This window comes from Mya arenaria, chromosome 13 (assembly GCF_026914265.1).
Source record: "Mya arenaria isolate MELC-2E11 chromosome 13, ASM2691426v1".
In the NCBI taxonomy this organism is placed as follows: Eukaryota; Metazoa; Mollusca; class Bivalvia; order Myida; family Myidae; genus Mya; species Mya arenaria.
The window spans coordinates 53,658,833-53,686,747 of NC_069134.1; the positions used below are offsets into that span (position 1 = coordinate 53,658,833).

The window sequence follows — 27,915 nt, forward strand, 5'->3', positions numbered from 1 at the left end:
ATTGTGTTAAGAAAATAATTTAAATCATCAGCTAGTTGTAATATTGCTAGGTAAATTATGCACGTCATTTGAATAATTTGCTTTCGTAACGACGTCATATGAATGACGTCAAATTTAGTATTCAAAATGCGCAATACATGGTCTCACTTGTAAACACGTATCTCATGAAATTTAAGTGATATCGTCATGAAGTTTTCAGAATTTTTTCCTGAAATACTATTTAATTTAGATACCATAAAACATTATAACAGCAAGTATATGTCCGAAGGCCTAAAATCGCGCAATGCGGCTCCTATATATTTGCATAGATAAGACGATAGCTAATATCTATGCTCTCAATATTTCTGTTTATGGGCAGTCTACATACAACCGAGACTGCGGGATCGCTATAGCTTTCCTCCCACTATTGTTTTTTAAATTGAGCAGTATACATTGAACTGAGACAGTGGGGTCGCTGATGGATATCGTTTTACTATTTATTTATTTGAGCAGTCTACATTAAACCGAGACTGCATGGTGGCTGAGATGTATACTCTCACTATTCCTGTAAATGAGCAGTCTTCATAAAACCGAGACTTCTAATACAGTATGTTATGCTGAACCGGATATTCTATTCATTTTGTATTTACTTTGTTTTCTGCCTTATGATTTCAAACATTTGCTGTTCTCTTGTTGTTTTTTTTTCGTTATTGTGTGCCAGCCTGTTTTACTCATATGACAACAAGCAAACAAATTATCAACAACAATCTTACGGGAGTATGTATATGTATTGCGACATGGACTTTTTTCATTCAAGGCTGTTTCTATTTACTAGCGAACATGATACTTGAATGTCATAACAAAACAGTCAGTTGGAAATCAACAGGAAAAAACGCTTAATATGTGCATTTGTCTCAAGTTTATTCATGTTTTTTTTCCCTATAATTCCATGTTTTCGCCCTATTTCTCCATATGTTCACCCTATTTTTTTATTGATTTTGCCCTATTTTTCCATGTGTTCGCACCATATCTCAATGTGTTCGCCCTATTTTCCAATGTTTACACACTATTTTAACATGTTTTCGTCCTATTTATTCATGTTTTCGCCCTAGTTCTCCATGTTTTTCCCTAAATACACAATCCCCTCACTACATATTGTTTATCAGTCTTCTGATGTGACAGTTGGCTGCGTTATTTCTAGGCACTATGCTAATTGAACTCATGTACAAACTGAGTGCCTTCTCAAGGTTTCCCTCCATCTCCCAGCAGTGGCCAATCAAGTTGGCGGCAGTTTCAAAGTGATGCATTTTACGTATATTCTCTTCACTTCTTAAACAGTCCATCAAGTTTTGAAATGCATTTAACTGCCTGAGGCGTAGTCCCAGGTCTCCGTACGTAAGATACTGCATATACAAGAGATATTGTCGAGAGTCTACTACGGCCATATCCATCCAGAATTCATCACTTCCCGTTCTTTGTTGAACTTCGTCATGCATTGCCCTATTCATTTCATATAATAAAATTGGTGGTACACAGAAAGCTTCTGAACGTGTAAACCTAACGCAGAGGGCAACTTTACGTATAATAGAATCGTAGTTCCAATCGGTCATTGTTATTTCACTTAATAACTCGGACATCTCTTCACCTTCATATTTCGTTCCACACCCACACAAAGCCTTTACATTGTCATCATATCTACGTTCAACGTCATTCAGCACGTCCGCCGCCTTTTGAAGTTCTCCCCGACAGTACAACATGGACGCCAGTTTCAGTCTGCTGGATGCCACGTCGGTGTCAAAAGAACGTTCATAGAGAGTAAATAGTTCTTGTCTGTATGAAATGTCATGTTCAATATAATAAGACGAGATAATTGATGCGAGCAAGGAGTAAATGTGCGGTTTAAGAATACACATCGCCAATCGCTCATAACGTGATAAAGCATGGGTATTATCGTCATCCTCCATCACATATAATGCAGCAAAGACCCGTTGAATATGTACAGGAATTGATACTTTATTTGCGATTCTTAAGAATAACAAACTTGTATGTTTTATTAATTCAACTGCTAATCCATTATTTATCCTCCTGATTACTGTAAATCGTCTTTCCATTATGCTGCTTTGAGGGTTTTGCATCCGCATTCCTAAGCTATCCATTCGTATTTTGAACAATATTGGTAGTATACAATTCATGAATTCTCCTACAATTTCCTTTAATGAATTTTGCTCTCGGCGAGTTATTTTCCCTTCGAATAGATTGACTTCGGAAATTATATAATGCGGACAATTACCTTTCAACAAAAACATTTGTAGTGTTTGAATACAATAACTAAGGCATTGTAAGAGCCGATCTTCTCTCCATTCCGCTGGTGATACTCTCTGTATTGTAAAGAACATAACAGTTTTGCAATGAAACGAGGTTAATTTACTAAAATCACTTAAACACTGTTCGTTAATGTATTGTTTAATCATCTTCATGACAACGTAACATTTTAACTGCACATTGGTTAAGCTAAACATAAGAATTCTTTCTATCTGACTTGGTGATATTCGCCATTCAATTTTTTTGTTCATACTCTCAAAGTGTCCATCGGGAAGAAGAAAACAAGAACAATCCCTTGCGTCTTGCAACATTTTCGGTGTTGGCCAATGTCCACGTCTGGAGCGATCAAACCACCGTTCGACTTCCGATGGGAGAAATTTACATTTGTAAGCGAAAACAAAATCCCACTCTACCGTAGAACTAATCGAAGGACCACTGCTTACAAACCTCTTTCCCAATCTGCGTTTACCTTCATCTTGCCAGATTTTATTACTGAAAAACACTCGTCCATCTACATAAGGTACGGTTCCTTCTTGTCCGTTATATCTCACAGGTTCTGGAAAGTCTTGTCTGATACACTGTAGCCAGTAGTGTTGTGTTGGAGTTGACTCCTCCTTCACCATCAGCAAGTTATTTCTCCCTGCCTCCCAGTCTGCCCATTCTGACATCATGTTTATGCCAACCGAACAGATAAGCATATCAATATCTGAATTCATTCCTGGTGTTGTAGATCCCTCTGACTGGCTGCCGAAATGAAACATTGTACTGTTTAAACCATCTAATTTATCAGTCAGTGTCTCTATCGCCTCTCTAAGCAGGAATGTATCCCGTCTTTTCATCACTACCCGGCGGTTGGCGCCAATATCGTCCAGGACCCGGGACAGGCGGAGAGACATCCAGGCTTTATGGTCAGGATCCCGGTCCATATCTAGCAAATACCAAGAACAATATTATTATGTTTATTACAATATTTTGACACATCTAAAATCAACGTATTTATCATTTGTATTACTTGAATGAACAGAATATTCCTTAACAATTGTATAATATATAATGTAAATTCAGTTACGGTAGTAGCTTTTCTTGTATACAATATCAGGACATGCGTATGTACAGTTGTATGCGATTAAGTTCATGTTTATTAAGAGCTTTAGCTACATGTATTTCGATTTGATTCGCACCAAACATGTCAAATTATAAACGAAATTGTCACCACACCACCGTCGATACTTTTCACAATCATTCTAAAACATATATTGCATGAAGCCTGAAAAGGAGGCATTAGGTGTAATATTGCCTTGGTTTCTAAGGCACTGCTTTATTTTACTTGACCTTCCTTAAAATATAGACACAATTGGACAATTTACGGGAGAAATGGTTTGATTTTTTTTTTACATAAAGTCCATTTTAATTATGTAAAACATACGTATTCTATCATCAACACATGTTTTGAAATAAAAATAAATAATTTGAAATAAAAATAACCCAGCCCTCATTCTAAAATGTTTCTAACAAATGTGTCCGAGCAACTAATTAAAAGAGTGCTTTTGTTTGCCTAACAGCATAATGGTTTAATAATAAAAAATACATTATTGCAACCGTTTATGAATTGAAAAGTTAGTACTAGATGTGTTATAGAAACTAACCAGCAATGTATGACAATGTTATTCGTTGGATATCCGAGTGTAAACATGAATATAAAAAATTGCAATATGATAAAATTTCAAACATTCTATATTCAGCTTCTTTATTAAGATAATGGAACACATTCGTGTTCCTCATTACATGACTGGAAATAATAATAATAATAATAATAATAATAATAATAATAATAATAATAATAATAATAATAATAATAATAATAATAATACTTATAATAATAGTAAATAAATAAATCATTCCAATAGTTAAACTTGAAATGAGTATTGGTAAATATATGTCCTTAAACAATGAGGATGGACTAACAAACAGTAAGTAGGATGATACTATGCCACGCTGAGATGTGTATTATTTAGATATACATATTTGTATGATAAAGTTTTAAATCTGAAGAAACTTACGGTACCTATTGTATTCGCTAAAATGAGGTAAACACATTACTGTTTCAAAGGATATAAACTAATATAGTTTATGTAGGCATGACATTCCTGAAATGCCTCTTAAATGCACTTTAACCATACCAGCTTTTATATGAAATAAGTAAGAAACGCTATTTAGTATATTGTAACCATAATAGTAAAAAGCAAAATAGTTTATGGAATGGTATCAGTGAGATATTATTAATATCTCACTGTTTTGAAAAAATGTAATAAAATTTTGATACTTCATCAAAAAAGTACCGCGCTTTTACAATTAACGGCATTTCGAATCCGTTTAAATAATAAGATAAAAGGAAAGTTTTTTTTTTCAGTAAGATATCAATCTTATTATACCCCGTGAAGAAAACAAATTACATTTTCAATGGTGCATAAAAATGTTACTTTTGGTGCTCACTCGATGAAAAATGTTTATATCTCAGTGAAACAATTGTTTTTATAGTCATAATCGCATTCATATTACTGCACACAGCAGAGTGAACAACAAGAAAACCATGAATAATCATATCATATCAATACAAAGTAAAAGCGTTTAGAAACAAACCTCACGCAATCGTGACTGCATCGGAGTTTTCCTGTAATTTAAAGTTATTATTTTGATTTTGAAATTTCAGGGGGTGTTTAATTGTTTCAGTGCAATTCATATCGATCAGAAATTATAAAGGATAAACTCTTGTTTTGTGTTAAAGCTGTATTACGTGTTGGAAGAGCACTTACTTTAAACATACCAGTGTGCTTAAACCACAATCAAAATTCATTTAATGGCGAAAAATTGCAGAAATCCCCTTGGAATTTCTACTTTCGGTTTCGCCTTTATGATATGATAATTATATCACATAGCGTTGTACAGAAATGGACACATGATATATTATTCAACCAATAATTGATAATCCATTTTAAAAAGGTAATTACTGGTTATTTATTAGGGTGGATTCAGAATGTGGCGTTAGAGGGAGCGTACTTTTAAGAAGAACCTTTGGGGTATGCGTCTCATTCCCCAGGAAGCCCAAAAATAGGCTGTGACATGTTTAGGGGGTTTCGTAAATTTTAGTCTGAAATGATACATTTATGGTGTAATTTATTTATAATTTGGTTCACTATAACAATTATGAGGGGGGGGGGGTGATGCGCCCCTCAACCCCTTGAATCCACTAGTGATTTATTCAAAACAGGTTATAGATGATATAACAGCATCCGGATGAAGTTTGTAAATCATAGTTGAAACCACAATGATAGTACATGAAACATGAAATCAAGTAGATGAATTAGAGGTAGCAATTAAAGTTAATGTCTTTTATGTTTTAGCTGAATAGTAGTATTCGAAGAAAAAAACATAAAGGCAAGAACCTTCAACAAAGAATCCTTTTTACAAAAATGTGAGCTTAGCTTAACTTGATCCTGTTATAAGGAACTTAAGATTGTCCGGGTGTACTGCAGTAGGCTTAAGTACGCCCCTTATGAACAACTTTAGATATCCGAGATCATAACAATATCAGTGATAATTTTTATGTCTATATAGTATTACATAAACATGAAATTGAAATGTGTATCATGATAAATTTATAATAAGCATACAGTACCATACAATAAAATTAAATAAACCTTGATTAGAGATAACTAAGAAAAACGAAATTAAACAAACTGGAGGGTTTCCTAGCAATGGTCAGCGTTTATGTTGAAATTGTCCTTTATTCACGCACACAATATCATGATTTAATTTTAACTATTGTATGTCCTTACATATAACACATTTTGTGAGCGTCCTATATTTTGTATGTAATATGTTTATATCAGGGGCGGATCCAGGATTTCACTTAAGTAGGGCGCAATTTTGGGGCGCACGTTGTAACCTGCACCCCCTTCCCCACGAACTCCAAAATTATACTCTAAACATGGCAAGGGGAATTATGTCCAATTTAAGTATACAATAATGCTATTTGGTGTTACTTACGCATAATCTCTCTAACTTATTGTGTTTACTGGGACAATTTTAGGAGAAAAGAAGGGATGGGAGGATGGGGGGGGGGGTCTAGGCTCTAGATTTTGAGCAAACAAACATCATCAAATGTATTCATAAATTCAACACAATAAAAGATGGGACTTGCGGGGCTCTCTCAGCTTAATTATACGGGATTACAAACACGCATCTGGAGCAGAATCGAACAAAATGTCAGGATAATATTTGTATAAAATCCGCTTAAACATTTGCTTCTACATTGAGTGTGTGATAATAAACAATGTAAAGATAAAAAAACGTGTTTAAATCTAGGACGTGGACATTCCTGTTATGTTAAAATGTTAAATATTTGCTTGTAATCAAAAGACATTTGCAGTTGCTAGGATGTACTGTTTTACTACTTTATAGACTCACATGCATTGTGCTCTTTCAAAAGTTTCTTTTCAAAGGTTAATGTTTATGACCTGCTCGGTTTTAAGTTGATTTTCAAATGTCGATGTGTATAATGTGATGGGTTGTCGGTTTATGTTCAAAGGTGAATGTGTATAACATGATGGGTTGTAGGTTGATTTTGAAAAGTTATTGTACATAACTTGATGTTTTGTAGGTTCATTTTTAAAATTGTGTATAATTCAATGGGTTGAAGGTTTGATATCATAGGTTTATGTTTGTAAAGAACTTGATGAGTTGAAGGTTTGTTTTCGTAGGTTAATGTTTTAACATGATGCTTTGTAAGTTTACTTTTAAAGGTCAATGTGTATAACTTGGTTTATGCTGTTGCGATAAATATCACCAATACATTAAAGGTTGTTGTTGTTGTTGCTGTTGTTGTGCTTGTTCTTGGATATGTATTAAAGTTTAAAATTGCGCTTTGCAAAGAACAAATACATCGTATTTATGAAAACCATGTACCGTATACTCATGTTTCAAGGCAAAAACGACATAGTGTATACCAAAACTGTAAAAATATGACAAAACTTGCAATTATGGCATTATGTCTACTATTAAACTGTTTATATGACAAACGTTTGCCCCTGCGTTTAACTTGCCCCCTGGAAAAAATATACCAATTGGGCAAAATTTACAACTGATGTATTGGACGCGTTCATATGGCAATTAAAAAGGGTATATTTTTCAATAAAAAGCCAACAGTTAGAGTTTGAATAATACGTAATTCATTTTGAACAATCTATTAAAAGTGACTTGTGACACACATATTTATTATTGTTTGCATAAATAAGTCATCATCCAATAGAAGAAAATTTTGTAAAAAACTAATCATTTCTTAGCATTCATTGACCAATGTAGCTTTTTGCATAACAATTAACCCACAGAGAGATATATCTTACTTTTCATTAACCAAAACGGTTTAACCCCAAGAGAGTTATATTTTACTTGCGCCTTGAACATAATATAATGACAAAAAGTGTTCCACTTTGGATAAAAATTAGATCTAATTGCATTGCTTATTGGTAATTTTACCTTATAGTTAAGTTATTTGCATATGTGAAACTGCACATTTCAATTGCGTCAGTGTTCTGGTATATTTTAAAAATTGCATTTTTTTTTTAAAAACAGTGGGTGTTTTTTTCTAATTTACCTACTTGCAATGACTCTTTATAAATAACTGATTATATTCTAAAATCAGTTTTCTTTTTTCACAAGAAATGGCCCACACATATGTTTATACCAGATGGATTACTTTTTTTCATATAAGTGAACACATTTTTTCTCTCTCATTTTTTAAGTTTCTAAAACTCTTTTTTTCCATTTTCAGCTGATGTCAGTTTATCTGAACTGTTCAAAATACAACAATTTCCCTGCAAAATCCACTTTTATTTGAACTATGGCCAAAGGTATAACAGAAAATGAAAAGGTTTTGAAACAATGTTTAACATGTTTGTCATTAACTTCATAACAAAATATCGAAAAAAACCTTCTACGGATGGGACAAAAAGTGTAATTATAACCTTGCATAATTAAATGACATTTTCAATACGAATAATCTCTAGAAATGCAGCATAATTAAAGTTGAAATGACAGTATAAACATTTATTTTTGTAGCTTTCTTTACAAAGACATGTTTTGCTTTCATACTTCTTGTAAACTAGTCTAAAATGTCTACACTTCTCCTGTATATTTATAACATTCGGTTTATGAAAATAATACAGCATGACATTTATTATCCAGTATAATAAGTTTTAATAACTATTTTATTCCTTATTAATAATAAACTATTGTACATGTTAAAGTAGTTATATGATTAGACATATAATGACCGTCTACGGATTTGACACAATAGACCACATGTGCAATTATTGACACAAATGGCTTAGATTATTATTCCATACTTAACTACAAGAGCACTTAAAGGTCATGCCATAATAATTTTACATTTGCTATACAAAAAATAAAATACATTTATCAAACAAGAAAAACATATTTTTTGACGGTACTCACAGTTAAACAGACATTCTAAGAATTAAAGTAATGAAAAATGTTGATTCTTTATCTTTTATGTTGAAAGAAAAACAGATACAAGTTGGAAACTTCTTGTTTCTCCAGACATAAAGAAAAACCAAAGAAACGGAAAATCTAAAGCAAAAAACAATTGTCTACGGATGGGACACTTTTCATGACTGTAGCTGAATCGGCTGTGAGTCACACAATTAATTCATGCAACAAACTCCTAGCACAGCCTATCTTTTGTACTACTTTTAGACAGTCGAGGCTGAGGAAGAACTTTTCTTATGTTTGATATGCTCTCCCATGAAACATATTCTCTTTCTGGCAATCTGTATATACAGTTTGTATCACTTGCCATAAGGAACAGTTGCACCTCATCCCCATCTATCTCCATTACCTAGAAGCAAGTGCATAGATAAATTTACATTATAAGCACAGTTTTATTATTATTCAATGTATATAAAATGCGCTTTACATGAAGCTTAGTTAGTTTATGAATTATGTAAAAAGATTTTCTACAATTCCTGAAATAATTCAATGTCTATTAGATTTTAATACAGTTTTGTGCAAGATCAACAACATACTCCATATTTTAAACAAATAGATCTTAAAAAAATGAATCTAAAGACTGTTAAATTACCTTTGCAACAATAGTTTGCTTGCTTTGTTTAGATGATATCTCAACGAGAACAAAAGCACCAACTTTCACACTCTGGCTGAAAAATGTGAAGAGATAGTGTTGTTATTAATGCTATGGAGGATTTTTGTCAATTAAGTCACTAATGATTTATACTGGCTTTTCTGGCATAAACGTCACTAAAAACTCACAATTTGTACAAAGTACTTGTATATTACAGATTACAGGTCTGTCTGAGTTGTTTCAACACATTATCTACAATGTACCTGTTTTTGTCCAACATTGTTCCACTTTGTCCACTGGCTAGTCGCAAATCATACTCAGAAAGATATTTTGGTATCTTTGTGTTACATGACCTGTTATTAATTTTACAAAAAAAAAAATCTTTTCGATACTAGACTTATGAAAGATCACTCAGGTTTAATAGTTAGATGAAAAAAACTTTTAATGACGGTACTCATTCTATAATCTTTAAGTTGTCTTCCATATTCTATTGATTAATTTTAAAAAAGCATTAAATTAAAATTCATCTTCTGGCAAGACCAAATATTGATCAAGAAGTTTATTTAAATCAATAGAAATGTAAAACTTCGATTTAAAGTTCACATTATTATTATTTGTAATAACAGTATGCTTATTTTGAACACTTAAAATAAACATTGTAAAATCGTTGTAAATTGGCTTAAAATATTGATCACCTTTCTTTCTTTGCTGTGTTAGTTGCTACCTTCATGTCACTTGCTACAATTGCACATGTGCCTTTACACAACATTTCGAGCGAAAGGTCTGTCCCTGAATAGTAATAGAAAAGCTAAAAAGCAAGACAATACAATGAAAACTGACAGGGACAAGCCTAGTAGTTGAATATTGAAAAGGCGTGTTAATATTTTACCTTATGTACAAAATTGTATTATGAAAGGCATTAAAAAAGCGAAAAACATGTATATTAACTGAAATACTCTTCTTTGTTTCTTGAACTGGAGCTCCCACTATTTTTTTTCAATGGTACGCCATGGTTCTACGTAGTCTTTATTCTCGCACTGTTGATTGTATTGACAACAGCTTTTACAGAAACAAGTCAGTGATCTCACTTGAAGTTTAAATAGGATTCCAGTGTTTCGTACTGAATGAAGCGCTCTAGTTCCAGGCAAAGTCTCACACCTGTCTCTTCTCTAACTATTTCGACCGAATCAACATAGACAATACTCTTTTTTAAGATGTATTTTCCATCGTACTTTTCAACAAGTTTGCCTTCATACCTTAATTTATTTTTACAGAACTGCTAAGCATCTTCTGCATTTCCAATGACTGCCTTTCCTGATATCATGGCATTGTAACAAGTATTTTTTACTACAGCTTCAATGCCATCGCAGGGTGATTTTATGTGATTCAATGTCTCTTTTGACAGGTGTGCAAACGTGTTTTTGCCTTTGCCTTTTTATTGGCAAGCCGCCCCACCCGATAACTTAATGACTTATATCAGTGATCCTATGTCTTCTCGCTGTCTAACTTTAAGGTATGCTGTTATGGCACTTCCAAACCTATGATACTTTGAGATTCTTTTATCTAGAACACATTGCATTACATTTTTGTATGCATTTTTCTTAGCTTTATTAGTTCCTCCTTGTTTGGGTTTGACTTCTGTTATGTTATTTTTGATTGATTTCAAAACAATTTCACCCATCTTCAGATGTTTCCTAAAATTATCTGTGAATAAAATCCCTTTTTTGTTCAGTTCTTGCTTGGTTCTTGATGAGCTCATTAACTTTTCAAGTACACTTGACTTTCGCCTTGAAGTTTTCGGCATGTTTAACTTGGCCCTTGATACAGCTCTATACTCAATGGTTCTGGAATTGAAAGGAGTTTCACTTTTAGATGTGTTTTCACTGTCATTCTTGTCACTATCTCTATTTTATCTCTATTTTTAATTTCCATCAGTTTAATCCGAATTCTCCAGCTTTGTACCCTCAGCACATTTTTTTTTCTTTTTCATTACTTACACATTTTCTTTCTTTTGAATTGCTTGTGCTGGAGGTTTACATGTTTGTAGTGTATATGTCTTCATTTTGTTTTGTTTTTTAGTCTTGGCACGCTGGTTTTGCTTTCTCTCTCTCCACTTCTTTCTTTGCTTTTCTGCTGCACTATTACAGCTTTGTCTACGTTCATGTTCTAACTGCCTGTTTATCTTGTTTCTTTCAGCATCCCTTTGTTTCATTACCTCATATTTCTCTTTTCGCTTGGTTTTAAGCTTTAATCTTTAGCGTCGCATTCTCATTTCCTTCAGACAGATTGTTTCCTCGCGTTCTTCATCGTTTGAGTATTTCTTTAGTTTTCTTAGGTCCATGATTATAACAGCATGAAAATCGTTAAATAGCTGAAACAAAAAGGAATCAGTCTGATGATTTTTTACATCTTCCAATCCGTATACATATCATTTACCGGTACTTGTTTTTCATATAAAAAAAAATCAAATATAATCAGTGTCCTGCTTCTCATAATAAAAAAATGTTTCATTATAATATGAAAGACAAAAAAATGGCTCCCTACATGACAGAAATAAGCTTTGAAACTGTTTGTATACAATGCAAAGATGGATATATAAACAGTGTGCATTATTTTAACTTACACTCTTTTATATTTACTGATAAATAAAACAAATCCGAATTAAAGTGATGTCCGAACTACTACTCAACTTTTGGGCAAAAACATTAAATTACCTTTGTTTCCTTTGTTTTGCTTGATAGTTTTGTAAACGTATGAATAAATATTTATTAACTTTTAGACATTTTCTACCTTATAAATATACATAATTAAATTGTGCTCAATTTTCAGGCAAACCAAACAAACACTGAAGAAATATTTTCCCTCCTCAGTAGAGAAAATTTCATAGCAAATTTGTAACAAAAGGAGGTAACTGCATCATTTGTTTTCAATTACCGTAATTAATGTAAACATATTGTACAAAAAACAACAGTTAAACAATATTTTTATTTTTTTACATCATTTCATCTTTATTAAAGTTAATGTATATGTTGACCACAAACACACCATTTATTTGAAACTAAAGCTTTCAGACTAAGAATCAACAATGAACCCTTACATTGATAATAAAGTAAATTATTTGAAAATGTTTTGATTGCAGATACAGCATAATGTTACACAAAAGCATTGAATATCAGAAAATGAGTCTAAAAAGCATTTTTGCAAGAAATTTGAAAATAAAAATCATTTTTTGTATGATTTATAAAACGAAGATGGAATGAACTTTGTTATAATAGCATATCAAACATTTATCATGTAGTTCATTTTTGATAACTTTTTGCATATAAACTTGATTATATAATTAGTAATTTTAAATATTTTAAAATATTTCACAAAAAATAAAAGTTTTACATTTGAATTTTATACCTGTGATACTCACTGAACATAAAAAATAGCAAAATTATAACAAATTAGCTCCTTTTTGCTTTTTGTTATAAATATTAACCTGTTTTAGAGCTCGTGTGTTAATAACACTTTTATTAACACACGCTTATTCTGATTCTGCATCACACAGAAACTGCATACAACTTCCTCGCCCAACATAAAAGGTGTTATAACATAGAAAAATCGGCCGTATAGTTCCCATGTTAGTGCACTAGCCGTCGAAAATAAAAACAACGCAAAAAATCAATGAAAAATAACTAAAATAGGTACAAGAAAGGTGCACTTTGATTAAAAAACACAGTTTCAAGTCACGCAATTTTCTGTTTTCACTTTTCTGTTTTCACTTTGTAAACAAGCAATCGTTCACTTTATACATTCAATAACTTTTTTGTAAATGTCTCTAGAAACATAGGTTAAAAAACTGAGAGAAGCTTACACGTGTGGCCTCTAGGTAGGCGTATTTATAATGCGAGAAAAGGAGACACAACTTACTTACCAGGTGAAAATATCCCCCAAAACACCAAAATCTCTTCGAACACCGCCATTTAATTCCGCATCACACATTTCCCTCACTTATAATTCGCAAAACACAAAACACGTTGGATCCCCTGATGAATACAATTGACAGAGTATGCATTCATCTAAGTTAGTGCAATAGGAATGTAAATATATGTATTTATAACAATATACTGTTGTATAAGACTTTATAATATTTATGCTCATTTTACGACAGCTGATGTAAACAACGATTTGCATATATATAGGCACATTGCAGGTGCGCGTGACGTCTTCCTTCAATGTGTCTATTATATTGAAACTTTCATCATGATGCAATAACACGGATTTAACGTTGCTTTCACGGTGAGTTGTACTAAGAATTATACTTGTTATTGTAAATTCAATCGTTCATACGTTGCTGTTTGGATACCATAATGACATAACGTTGGTTTTTACGGAAAATGAACAAGCTAAGTTGAACTTGATGCAATCGGTATCCAGATATGACCTTCAGGTCATAATTTATGACTCATCACTATACATGCCAAACTAACTGGTAACTGTGCGATTGTGTACTTTGTTTATTGTATTGTAAAATTAAAGTGTTGTATAAAAATGTCAAAACTTAAGTAGTAAAAACTAAATCTAAAAAACATTCGTTTTTCATTAAAAATTATTGTGCATGCTTATATGGTAAACCTGAGAAGAAAAGTGAGCCTGGTGTGGGGCTCAGACTCACGACCGTAGGAACACTAGCACGGCGCTCTTGCCAACTGAGTTAAACAGGTAGCTGGTTCCAACTTGCACAGACTAGACTCGTCCGTCCATTAAAGGGGCTGTCTCACAGATGATAAAACAGCGAGAAAAAAAAGAAGAAAATTGTCGAAAAAGATCATAAATTTGGCATCGATCTGTGACACAGTCCCTTTAACCATTTAGGCCGTTTTACTGCTGCCACGATTGTGGGTAACCTGAGTGTAATTATGCCCAGTTTAAAAATTAAAAATGTTAATTGAATTAATATTTTTGTCATGGCGGAGTGGGGCAGATGACTCGCGAATACTTTAAGCGATAAAGATGTATGAATGAAATTACAGAAAAAAACATTTCAGCACAAATAATGAAATCAAATGTTTAGTAATTCATAATTTGTTTTAGAGGGGAGGGTTCGGGAGGGGTTTCCCCTCCCAACAACCATCAAATTTGGCATGTTTGACCTGGTTTCAACAAGCATTATAATGTGAGTATTATAGATTATAGATTATGAACCCAGTGGAGGTTTCAGCATAAAAGGCAGTGTTTCTTTTTGGCAGAATTACATGATAACACATGATAACACTAGAGCTACAGTGTCTTACTGGTGTGTTTTTTTACAAAGGTTTTCAGAAGGATACCTTTAGGCGAGATGAAATGAATTGACATGTCCTGCTTAAACTGGCACATATTTCTGCACAGAAGTTAGCCTCTTTTCAGAATTATTCAGCTGAAGGCACGTATAAGCAAGCAAGACAGTTTTAGACAAACTCTTTCCTACAAAGTAAAAAATGACATTTAAGTTATTAATTATGTAAATGGGGTGGTTTCGGGAAATCAATGTTAATAAAACCTTTTTTCTCCTGCATATAATCAGAAAAATGCGGGGTCATTAGTTCAGCACAAAAACAGTGGAGGTTTTTGCAATATTTTTCACATGCTTGTAGGGGTGCAATTTACTCTTCCTAACAGCTGTTTTGACTTGAGATAGAATATGGTCGAGAAATATTTTCTTCTCTATTTGTTCTTAAAACACAGTCTATATTAATTACTAAAAAAACGATATTGTTCATGTAAAATGAACAAGAAATTTACAATGCCAGCTCTAATACAGTATAGTAAAGCATAGGCATAGCAAAATTCAGAACATTTTAATTATATATGCTTTTTGGTGATTTATAGACATTTATAAACAGTAAAAACAATCTTTCACTGTTTCAAACATATTGATATATTTTTTACTGTTTGAAATTAAAGCCAGCTCTCAAATAGATATTGAATCCCATCAATTTAAACTGGTTTGCCAGAAATGTGTTGCTTGAGTATGTTGTATCTATAGGCTATAAGGGTGTCAATGATTGTATGTTTGAGGAGGTGTTGTTACTGCGGTTATTTATTTTCCTTTCTTAATATTTTAAACAGACCCGGGAGGAAATGATGATGAACCAGCCAGACAGCCCCGCCGAGCTGTACTTGGTGTATGCCAACATGCTGACATGCTAAAATTTGTTAGCACTTCAAGATCTTAAAATGGAAAATTGTATCCAAACTGAAGTCGAAAGTGAGTAAGTTTGGTCATATAAGACCATTGATACTGTTTGTTCCATTCCTAATGAATTTCTTTCATGTTGTTTGTCAATCATTTCTGGTGCGGCTTTGATAATTATAAATAATATTATTTTTTAATGAAACTGCTGACGTGTATTAGTCTTTGGTCTGTATTGTGCATCTATTCGCACATTTTGTTTACTCTACTAAGCAAACATTACATCAATTGCAAATTCTATAAGCAATTAATCAAAACTTTGACTTTTGGTCCAGCAAACCCCGGGTAAAATCCCGGCCTGCAGGGACGAACTGATGGTTAAACCCCGGCCAAATTTCCCCGCATCCCAGAAATTCTATATAAGGTCCAATCTCCACGGTCACCCGGCCCTGCGGGGCCACCTGGAAAGTAAAAACACAGCCCTTTTCCCCGGTATACTCCCAGACCTGAGGGGCTGTGGTTATAATTGACTGGTGCATTGGTGTGCATGATTTTCAGCTTATGGAAAAGAAAACATCTACTTCAACAATCACAGCAACACAATGAGATCCCTATTTTAAAGAAATAATGCCAGCTTTCATTAATTCATTAATAAATTTATATATATTCATTCATTTATTCAGTTTAAACATTGAAAAACTTATCTCAAGGCAAAAGAAATAAAAAAAGTGAGCCGCTTTCATAAAGATTAGAGCCTTTTCTCTTCATGCATTTTAAAAAAAACACCTTAATACATTATAAATGTCTTAAAAACCCTAATTTATTGCTTATTTCAATAGCCAGCCTGCTTGCTGCAGCTACAGAGGAATTTTCAAGGACAAGAACCAGTGCTGGTCAAAAATGGTTTTCCATACCGGTTCTCAGCAAGGATTTCCGATAAAGGAATACCGTCTCCAAGTAAGAAGAAATTCTAAGCATGTCTGGTTTTAATGCTTTCAAAATGCATCTGGATACTCAATAAGATGAGATTAACCTTTGAGTGGTAATAACTGATTGCAAAATGTCCAAAAGACTATATATTTCATAAAATTTGTCCTGAAAATCCTTGAATTCATGAACTTTTCTGCATATTTATCACATTTATGACTACATTAAAGATTGTGTATGCCTCAAATGAGTGTTTACAGGCCTTTTTCAAACTTTAACAGTAGTGGCCGACAGTTTTATTAGTGTTAAACATTGCTTTTGTGTCTTGCTTGCAGATCATGATGTGCCAATAAGCTCCAGTTAGCTGCGGCTTCCCCCCCCCCCCCCGGCGGTAGTCCTGCAATCTGAATCCAGGAGATGCAGCTCTGAATTCAATATTTCAGAAGAATGAAGATGTTAGTCATTTCTGTAGTACTTGTGTAAATGATTCCAAAGAGTGAGATTTATAGCAAATCAGCTGTAAATAAGTAACTTATAGACAATGGTGAAGTGCTGTACTCTGAATTAATAATGCCAAATCTAGCCTTCAAAAAAGATACTTAAAGTAAAAAAATAAATAAAAATGGGCATTATAATGCTGTCTCTGCATTTTCTACATCATGTAGTCACCTCATACATGAAAACACTAGCAGTTGTCATGAATCTTTCCGTTTTGGTGTTTTTTTGCCATTTCCTTTGTTGCGCCATTTGTCCCAGAAGCATACAATTTGGCATATAGTGGTGTTTAGACTGTCTATAAACACATAATCACTAAATTGCTTTTGTTAAACTGAACAGTTCTGTTACCTTTGTATATAAGTGGACCAAATTTTTGACAAGTTGAAGCATTTCAGTTTGGCTCTTTGTCTTTTTTTATATAAAACACTAAGCGGATGAAGTGGAAAAAACCATATTTTGCATAGAAAAAAATCTTAAAAGAGTAGGCAGGCCATTTTTGTGGTCTGTTCTATAGACATTATTGAAAGCTACAAGGAAAACTTTACTTCGTGAAGTTATTCCAATGCATAAGGAAATAATCGCTCTTCAAAGGTTTGTGCCTTACCATTTGAGGGAAATGGCTGTTTCTGCTTTTTTATGAAAATACCACAGGTGCTAATACTTGTCTCATTCATTTAGTGTTTAATATATCATTGTTAAACTTTCAGTATGTGTTGCATATAGCCTGAAGTTGAACTATAGGAGTTTTGAAGTCTGTTTCTGAAAAAAATGTTGCTTAAATAGGCTCAAGACCACAGTTATCTGCCCCCCGTTGACCAAGATCGGATGTGAATACAGAAAAAAGAGTGCTTGTGTTCAAGTATCAATATTTTATTAAAGTTGAATGAAAGAGAAGAAACAGGTGGCCCTGTTGCATAGAGCTTAACATAATTTGACACTGTATTGCAAAACCTGATGGTTTTTAGTGTAAAAATTGGAAATATCGTTGCCTGTGGAACTATGTAAATTGGTTGTTTGTAGCCTGATTCCGTCTTGACCTCAGGGTCATGTATTACTACTCAATTTTGTGAGACAACGCATTCGTCAACCCTATGTATTCTTGAAATTAAATTTTGTATCTTGGATTGTTCTATAGCAGCCAGTTACTTGTTTTTCAATTGGGACTGTTTTTAAGTGAGAAGCCAGGTTAGTGTTTAAAATGAACAATATAGTAAAAATAACTGTGGTCTCAAGCCACATAGCACGTGCATCTAAATATAGGCATTTTTAGTTTCCCCAAGTCTGAAGTGGTAAGCGCTTATTAAAATGTATTGGGATTCTGGTTACCACCGGTGTTTGCCTTATTTCTAAACGACATTGGCAACAAAATGACAGCTTATGTAAACAAACAATAATTATAGAACAAATTGATTACACTTGAAAGTTGTGTTATGGTAAAAATCTTATATAATTTTATATGTATATAAATGTAACTGTGTAGTCTGTGTTCAGTATAATAAAATAAATATTGCATGGCTTCCAGTGTGACAGTACATATTGTCAACATTTGGGTAAATACTGCTTCGCCTCGGGTAACAGTATTTTCCTCATGTTGACAATATGTACTGTCACACTGGAAGCCATGCAATATTTATATAATGTCATATTACTCAGGACAAAAACATTGTACATACATGCTTAAGAAGACTTTATATCAAAATAATAGCACTGTTTCTCTCACAGATTGAACGTTTTGACAACTTTTTTATTATTTGTCTTCGAACGAACAAGTTTTTGCGTAAATATCTACAAACCAATGATAAAAGTCTGACAAAATATCAGATTACAGTTTTTTCATATTTCCGTCCCAAAAACGATGTTTTATGGATTTTTATTAAACCGTTAGTAGCCATAAAACATTAAATTCGGAATGGAAATATTAAAATCTGCGATCTGATCTTTTGTCAGCAGTCTTTCATCACTGGTAAGCAGATATTTACAAAAAAAAAATCTAATTCCAAGACAAAGAATAAAAGATTCCAAGACAAAGAATAAAAAAAAGTTGTCAAAACAGTAAATCTGTGAGAGTGCAGCTTTAAGTAACAGCAAAACTTTTCAAATGATATAACAAAATATAAGGCTCACTTTTGTTTTCATTTTCAATAAAAAAAAATCCATGCATTTTTTCTTTTACTTTTTTCATATATTTATTTTCTAATTACAGACTTATTCTACAATTATACTTACTATAAACAAAACACTTATGTGATGGAAATATATTGCAGATATTGAAATGTGCTTTAAAAAGTATACTAGTTACTAGTTTTTGAAAATGGAAGTAAACCCCTTAAATCTTTTGGTTTGAAAAAAAGAAGTTTTAATGAAAGTTGAGTAATATTCTTATGTTTGACCTTTCCCTCAAATGTGATAATGCTTTTGATATGTGATATTAAAAAGAATTGTTTTATTTACTGTTAATCATGGATTATACTCATGCATTTGGTCAAAGGAATGTTTTACTGATGTTGCAGTTAAATCGACATATTTTATGAAATGGATAGTGTTGAAGTTAAATCTTCAAGTATGAGTATAGAATGTTATTGTTACAAGAATATAATAAATAATAAATCACCTTAGTGCAATAACTGCATATAGATATAGAAGCAGATATTGAGTTCTTGCACCATATACTCATCTTTTACTTTTTTAAAAAATGTCTTCAGTATCAGCTGAATGCTCATGTTTTATCCTCATTATGATTATATGCTACCTAGTTCTTGTTTATGATATTTAATAATTTGTCTACTGCAACATAACTGTATGAATATCACATTACTCATTTACACTGGCCATGTGCATATTAATCTCATATTTCATAGCTTTAGTTTATAAATGTATGTAGATAGTGAAAATTATGGACTCTTTAATAAACTGTGAAATACTTACTGCTTGCTTTATGGAAGGTGTGAAAGACCAATACTTATAAGGCCAATACTTATAAGGATTTACATCTGGTAATAGGAACGATTTCCTTCACACTACTTAGCCGATTTCTTTCACTATGGTCTTAATTATTAATCAAAATAATGAGAGAACATGCAAAGTATGTGGCAAGGAAGATGGCGAACAATGGAGATATGCCTGTATTATCATACTAGTATTCATTAAATCATGGACAAATAATGGTCTGTATCTTTAACTTCTTCAAAAAAAAAATGGTTTTCTGGTAACTGGACTGTAGACCCGATATCAAAATAATTATACAGCTGAAAAGCACATTCAAAAAAGCCTCTTTGTCCTTGCCATATGAATATTCATAAAAAAGGCTCTGTGCTTAACTTCAAAGAACATGTACTGAAAAGTTTTTCGACTTGTCTATATAAAACAGCTAGTTGTTCTTGATGGCCCGAGAGACCAAATATGCCGGCCGCGATGTATTGTAGAACACGTGTTTCATAAAAAGAACTACGATTCCGGCAATAACACTTCAAGCCCGTAGAGGCAGCGCCTTAGTTCATATTATTTCTTAAATATATATTATTCAAGCATCGTTATCAACCTTATCCAGGTTACTGTTTACAATTTGTAAATGCCTCATACATTTAAAATCTTTTGACAGAACACTAACAGACATTTATCAAATGATTAAATCAGCAATTAGTTTTAAACATTAATAAAATAATTAAATATGTACCGTATTTTTAAATAATTATGCACATAATAAAATCAGAATATATATTTCTTCTCACCTTATACATGTGTTTGAATTATTCTCTTTAGTACAAAACGCGCACTTCCTGCGTAAATTACATTGTACGTGCGGCTTACAATGTTTGAGTTTAACATTCAACTGATAAACATGTTAAACATTGAGACGCTAACTACATCTGAGCTGTACTGTTAACGATGTTATCTCGTATACACACTGTGAATAAACAAGAATTGCAACGCTAGCTGGAATGCATACATGTACGACTCGGTGTCAAGGTTAAATGGTCATATTAGAGACAAAAATCAGTGATTACTTTTAATAAGTCACGTTATAAGTTGAATGAGACCTGCATGGAAAATTTCCTTTAAAAACCGAACTCAATTAAAGAGTTTATGTAATTTTATAAAACAAATCATATTTAAATGAAACCCAGTAAATGATTTAACAATGTGAAATTTAATCCAACATAGATTAAAACACTCGCCAATTCATACACTCGGCAATTGCATACACGCGCCAATTCCATACACGTGCCAATTGCATACACATGCCAACTGCATACACGCGTCAATTGCATACATGCGCCAAATGCATACACGCACCAATTGCATACACTCGCCAATTGGATACACGCGTCAATTGCATACACGCACCAATTGCCACAACTCGCCAATTGCATACATTCGCCAATTGCATACACTCGCCAATTACATACACTCGTTAATTGCATACGCTCGCCAATTGCATACACACGCCCGTCAATTATCGCAACAATCAGTGTTTATAATTGTTTTTTTTTTTCTTTATGACTGATTGAAGGCCTACACTCATGATAAAAGAAAGATCATGTTGCACTTGTTATAAAAATGTTTGTATTATCAAGCAGTAATGCTATTACAAAGCACGTGCAATTGTACCATCGTACCGAAACCTTTTTCATGTTTCATTTTCAACAGTTAAACGTATTTTTTCAATGTGTAATGTTCCAGTATGCTGTGTATTTATTAATAAAAACTTTTTTCTCACAATAGAAGAAGTGGTTTTAAAGCAGATTTTTGTCTGCCGTACACGGAATTTGTAAAGCGGATTAAACTTCAATATGACACAATCAGTTGGCATATTTGTATCTGAATATAAATGTGTATACATAATTGTATATGTTTATAAAGAAAGTATATATTTTTTGTAGCTTACTTATATTTAAGGTGAGATTTAAAGAGTATGATACTTCGGTTTTGCCGCTTGGTACTGTGGTACTGCAACACTGGTATTAGTAATAGCCATTAAAGAAGCCATGTGATTGCAGACGCATAAAGAGATGTGCATGTATGAAGCAACCTTGTTTTATAATTTTCACAATATATACTATGTTTGAATTTGCGACTGACACAGTATGAGTAATACCAATGAATGATTTTCATTTAGTTTTGGAAATTTTGTTTCGGTACATTATAATTATTGTAATGACAATTTGTTCAGTGTAAGACTGTTGTGTCTAAAATAAGAAGGTGTAATGCTGCTCTATATTTAAGTAGTCATTCAGAAACACCTCTTCTTAGTATTTTTAGAATTTGTATAGATACTATTTGAAAAAAAATATACTCCAATGATTGATTTTCAATCAATTTTGGAAAAAAGAATATTTGGTATATTATAAGATGGTGATCAGGAGCCGGATATTATACTTTAAAATAAATATATATCTATCTCTCTCTCTCTATATATATATATATATATAAGTGATCAAACGATTATTGAGTACAAGCGATAAATCGTCGCTGACAATAATATGTCGCGACAATCGATAATGGTTGTCCAAAATCGATGTCGCTAATGTTTTTTTTCCGGTAACTACGTACTATTATTTATGCGGTCAAAATAGAGTAAATGTCTATTTTTCTTTCAATTAAAATCTCGTTGAGTTCGTTTTAACAAGGGATGTCACTCTCGTACACAAATTCGCTGAATTTAAACACTTTTGCTTAACAACTCTCACAAAATTACAAGTTGTTTTTAAGTTTTTATATATTTCATAAAACCTCAATAATCTGTCGCTATGGTGTGGTGGGTCCGGTCTTACCTGCAAGTACCGGGGTTCCCGGGTCGATGCATTCGGTTTTTGAAACCTTTTTCAGTATCGTTTGTTATTAACAAATTTATTTTTTTGTGAAAAATTTATGAAATTAAGATATTTTAATGATATATATAATATTATGCATAGTATAATCATGATCCTTTAAATGGTTTAACCTGGAATCAGTACGTGTGATGCTATAGTCATGCTTTTTGCAGAAGTTAGTAAATATCCATAACCTTTTTCTGTCTTTATAAAAGTGATGAGACGAATATCGAGTACAATCGATAAATCGAGGCTACAAATGACAAGGACAAGGAAAATTGCGACCCACCGACTGCCCTACCGACCGACCGACCGACCGACCGACCAACCACACTGTGACTGCAATATACCCCCTTTTATTTTCGTTTGACGGGGATAGAGAAATATTATCAGTGATATTGGTAATCGAACTTTTATATGAGGTTTAAAAGGAAATGAAATAACCGTTATACATTTTTGTGAGGTTTAGACAGAGAACTTTCGCTTTGATGTGTTACATGTTATTGATATCATTCAGTTTCTGAAACATACCAATAAACAACCTATTAACAAAGATTAAATATAATTCCTTTTAATAATATCGATCTCTACTCTTCGTTCGAGTTTGTGTTTATGAAAGTATTTCATTTTTAGAATTTTACTGTACAATATTAATTAAAAAAATATATTTAGACTAGGTTAAACACTGCTAGGGAAATGATAGATTTAGAACACATAAATCTTTGTTTTTTAAATACATATTTGAAGTATTAAACCAACATTGAAATTAATACAATAAGAAAAGATAGTCTGACCTTTTTCGTTTGTTTAAATATCTATTTGCACGACTTGCCATGGAAGAGGAAGTAAATAACCACACACAGTATTTATAAAGGGAGAAAAGAGTAATCTACACGTAGGTCAAGGTTGAATAGCAATACCTTTGAGTTTTCTCCCTTCGAATAATAATAACGAATATGGAAATATGTATACGGTCTTGAATACAAGTGATACGGGTTGTTGAAGTGTGACTGATTTACTTGCGCATTGTATTTTGGTTGTTGTGCAACGAAAGATAATTAAGTGTTTGGTCGTTGGACTTACATTTCAAGTTTTCATTTTAATCATAACATCGTTGCCGATTTTAGTAATGAGATGACAAATAACGGAATATATCAAATAAATTTATGAAATTGACTTTATGTGATATCATACATTGTTCAAATTTGGTTAAAACGCCTTGGAAAATATATGGGAATGATTATTGGTGCAAAAGATTGATTTTTATAACTAAGGAACCAAATGATGTGAGTCACATTATTTCATTTAAAATTCAAAATGTACAGTGTCTGTCCAGCAATGCTCTGCAAAGACGTATACAGATATTCATAATGTACACTCAAATCAGAACATACACTACAATCATCTATATATAAACGGACACCGGTTTAATAGAACTATTAAATATACTCACATTTGTTATTCAAAATTTATAACAGGCAATGAAAAATACAGGGGCAAGCTAAGTAGTCGAATATTCAATTAAGTTCAAGAAGGTGGAAAGTCAATAGATAAATTGACCTGAAGTTTTACATTAAAAACAAGACATTTAAAAAGTAGATAGTTTGTGACGTATCGTGAAATGGGATATCGTTTTATCTGTATAACAAGAAACCTAAATACTAGCTTGCTGATTTAGTGACAAAGATACAGCATTATTGTTGCAGCGTTGAAAGGAACTTTCACTGCCGTTAATTAGTTCTTCATTAGTTTAGGTACTTATCTAAAGTACGAGACTTAAAACTAGTTACATGAAACAGTATTCATATTAAAAGCAAATATGTAACTGTATAAAACTGTATTTTCCCTGTACAGGCAATAACTTTACGTACAAGTACATTTTTTGTTAGTGATTGTTTAATGCAATGTAATCTAAACTTTTATTGTAATACATGTTTTTTGTGCAAGTTTAAGCGCGCAAAATGAATGAGTCAAATTGCTCTTAAACAGTCAAAACAATAATTTGTCAAATAACGTATCAAGACAGGCAGGCAGGCATTCAGGCAGACTGACAGGCAATCTATGGAGATGCTCTTGCGGTGTTTTCCTCTTCCATGCTCTGCAAGTGATTACTTTTCAGTTCCTGTCTCTAAACGGAAACACACGAAGGGACCTTTTGATTTATCGTAGCCCTTTGGAAAATATACAAAATATACATGTACACACAAATACAATCACGCGTATCGTCGAAGCACGACTATTTTAATGTCAAACTTTATAATAACCTGATAAGCATTCGAAATTAGATTCTGTCTAATAGTGCATAGTTTGAAGCATTTCAAATGATTTTAAAAGCTCTATAATATATAAACTTACACTCAATGCCCTAAAATGAACTGAACGAATATATCAAATAAAACCGTGACGTAGTGAATTGTTATTAACAATACGGATTAAACCCGGACCTAAAATCCCGCAAAGCTTCATAAGTTTGAACAAAGATTTGTTTAAGAAATAGTCTAAAAAGATCAGTGCACCTTTTCATACTGTGTAGTATCGAATCAGCGGTGGTATTTTCTCGTTAAGATAGTTGTTATACTCAGATTTTGGTTTTAAAACAGTAATTGATATAGAGCAGTTGGCAAATCATTATGAATGTAGAATTCTTGATAATATACACATCGGTACTTATAAACTCAGATGACCATGACGTTTGTTAAAAGACATCAATATCGAAAATATGCCAATTATTTAACAATACATGCTTTTTTGAGATGGTCTCTTGTAGAAAAGTCCTTGATAAACATTTGCCATTGTTTTAAGCATTGTTTTAAACTGCAATGTGTTTCTCTTTAATTTCAGAAACCGCTAATCATGAATCAGAAGTTATTTAATGTTCATTTTATTTTAAAAAGGTAGGGAGCGTTGAAGTCCAACTGAATCCAATTATGCCCTCTAATATAAATATAACAACGTTCAAATATACATAGAACATTATATTAATAAGAACGGGATACGCAAGTCGTTCAAAGGAGTAACAAAATCGTTTTAACAAGATTATACGTAAGTTGTTAAAATGAGAAACTATGTCGTTTTAACGAGATACGTAAATTGTTAAAATGAGATACTATGTCGTTTAAACGAGATACGTAAGTTGTATAAAATGAGATACTATGCCGTTTTAACGAGATACGTTAGTCGTTTAAACAATATTATTGATGTCGGAAGTAAGTCCTTGAAATTGTGTCCCATCCATGAGTGCGCTGACATCTGATTTGGACTAAAAACTGGCAAATTTTTTAATATAGTGAAATTTTCAATTTCACTGTTTAACGAAGTGTAATATGATTTGTATTTCAATGGTAAATCTCTATGAACTTCAAAGCACATAACAAAATGAATGTAAAATATTATCTAACATAATGGCTATCTCGTATTCAAGGCGAGATAGCGTGTCAGTGACAAGCTAAATCGTCTAAAATGCATAAATAGATAGCCTCCGATACTTCGATTCTCTGAGACTCATTGAATTTACTGAATGTACCGGAGATCAACGACCGCTTGTCATACACTAACAGTATGTTTAATCGCAAAGCGAATGATTTGGAAAAAAAACCCCAAGCATTGTATATTTCCAACATACTTTAAATTGTATTGTTCATATTCGCAATATCATTAAAATGAAATTGGTAACATTGGCCTTACGGCGTAATGAAATGAAGCCAACGTGACGATATTATTTTCATCAAATTGGTATAATTGTATACGGTACTGCTGTTAATGTGTTTCTTTACATTCGTCTGTGCCAACGTGGGATTGGACATCATTATATAATAGTGTACTGCACTGTCTGTGCATTTACCGTCCGAAATATGTGCGTACACGTCCTCCTCCGTTTCCTTCACCCCTTTAGTAATACTGATATAATACACATGTTCTGTTTGTCAGGGGAAAATGCAGATAGTAAGTTGAAATCTCTTTGAACCTTACTTGAAGAACAAGATCGCACTGAATAGATGGCGTTAAATGTCCGGTCTAGAAGGCTTACAACGGGCATAAACGTCCAGTTTATTGTATTTATTTCATATTTTTTGCAAAATATAGTGTATTATTGAATGGATTTTGACCCAATATTGATGAATGTTCCAACAAAATTAGTTAAATACATTAAAAGATTTACTACTCTTGACAATGTATCTATCTATTTGAACTTAATTTATCCATATGCTTTCAAACAGTACTAGCTTTATGTTTGTCTACCAATGATTCGATTTCCCATGGGCCCTTAAGACAAGTAATACTACTGAAACAGGTACTGTAACGTCTAATTATAACATCCTCTTTCTTTCTCAGAGATACATTCACACTGCTTGTATATTATCTAACTTTTCTGATTTAAGTTTTAAAATAAGTGCGTTGACAAAATGATTGGTACGCAACTAATTACGAAGGGTATTGTGTTGCTTCTGTGTGTCTGTGTGTCATCTTTTTCTCAAAATGTTTCATGGAAAAGAACTGTGTAGTGAACGGATGCATGTGCTACGGACATTATATGGAGTGCGAAGATGGAATTCCTGTGTATATGCCAAGTGGTTTAACTTATGTTAAATTATCAGATTGCAATGGTAGCTTCTTTCCTTACGCTTTTCATAATCAAACATGAGGGAAATTAATGATTTAAGATATTTCGTGGCAAGACGAAATGGGTGATAATTTGAACATCAAGGCAAAATATAAATAAAATAGATAGCGTAAGATCCAAATCTCGAAGAGAGACGCGACTTTCAAGATTTTCTTTCACAACACTTGCCTAACAGTCAAAGAGTTTTTGCCGTCCATAACGGTAACCATCTTGAATAATTGATATACCACCTTCACTATTTTAAATCATGTAGAAAAACACAAATCTTGATAGACACCATGGTTGCAGTTCATACTTATATTAGTCAACATTTGGTAAACGTGTTTGATTCAATTTTGAATGTTATGACTTAATGCTAACCCCTTCGCTAAGTGAGATAAACCGCTTTAAAAAATATATATATCTTATTTCATTATCACTTCTATGCTCTTTTCTGACT

General features: G+C 32.6%; 3 protein-coding genes across 4 annotated transcripts in view; all 3 read right to left on the minus strand.

Moving 5' to 3' along the window:
* Window positions 1-27,915, minus strand: part of LOC128214291 (uncharacterized) — a 106,006-nt gene that overhangs the window by 50,345 nt on the left and 27,746 nt on the right. The window lies entirely within an intron of this gene.
* On the minus strand, window positions 758-23,709 carry LOC128214288 (uncharacterized). 2 transcript variants are annotated; one of them, XM_052920683.1, is made up of 3 exons: window positions 23,650-23,706; window positions 4,942-4,972; window positions 758-3,229 (listed from the first exon to the last, which is right to left on the minus strand). In XM_052920683.1, exon 3 carries the CDS (start codon window positions 3,225-3,227, stop codon window positions 1,128-1,130), a length of 2,100 nt encoding a protein of 699 aa, XP_052776643.1. In that variant the 5' UTR covers window positions 3,228-3,229; window positions 4,942-4,972; window positions 23,650-23,706; the 3' UTR covers window positions 758-1,127. The 2 variants fall into 2 exon arrangements, with proteins under 2 accessions (XP_052776643.1, XP_052776642.1); XM_052920682.1 differs by lacking the exon at window positions 4,942-4,972 and having other exon boundaries at window positions 23,650-23,709.
* LOC128214297 (uncharacterized) lies at window positions 8,212-20,862 on the minus strand. The gene is made up of 4 exons (XM_052920692.1): window positions 20,774-20,862; window positions 10,156-10,249; window positions 9,461-9,536; window positions 8,212-9,217 (listed from the first exon to the last, which is right to left on the minus strand). Exons 2-4 carry the CDS (start codon window positions 10,227-10,229, stop codon window positions 9,044-9,046), a joined length of 324 nt encoding a protein of 107 aa, XP_052776652.1. The 5' UTR covers window positions 10,230-10,249; window positions 20,774-20,862; the 3' UTR covers window positions 8,212-9,043.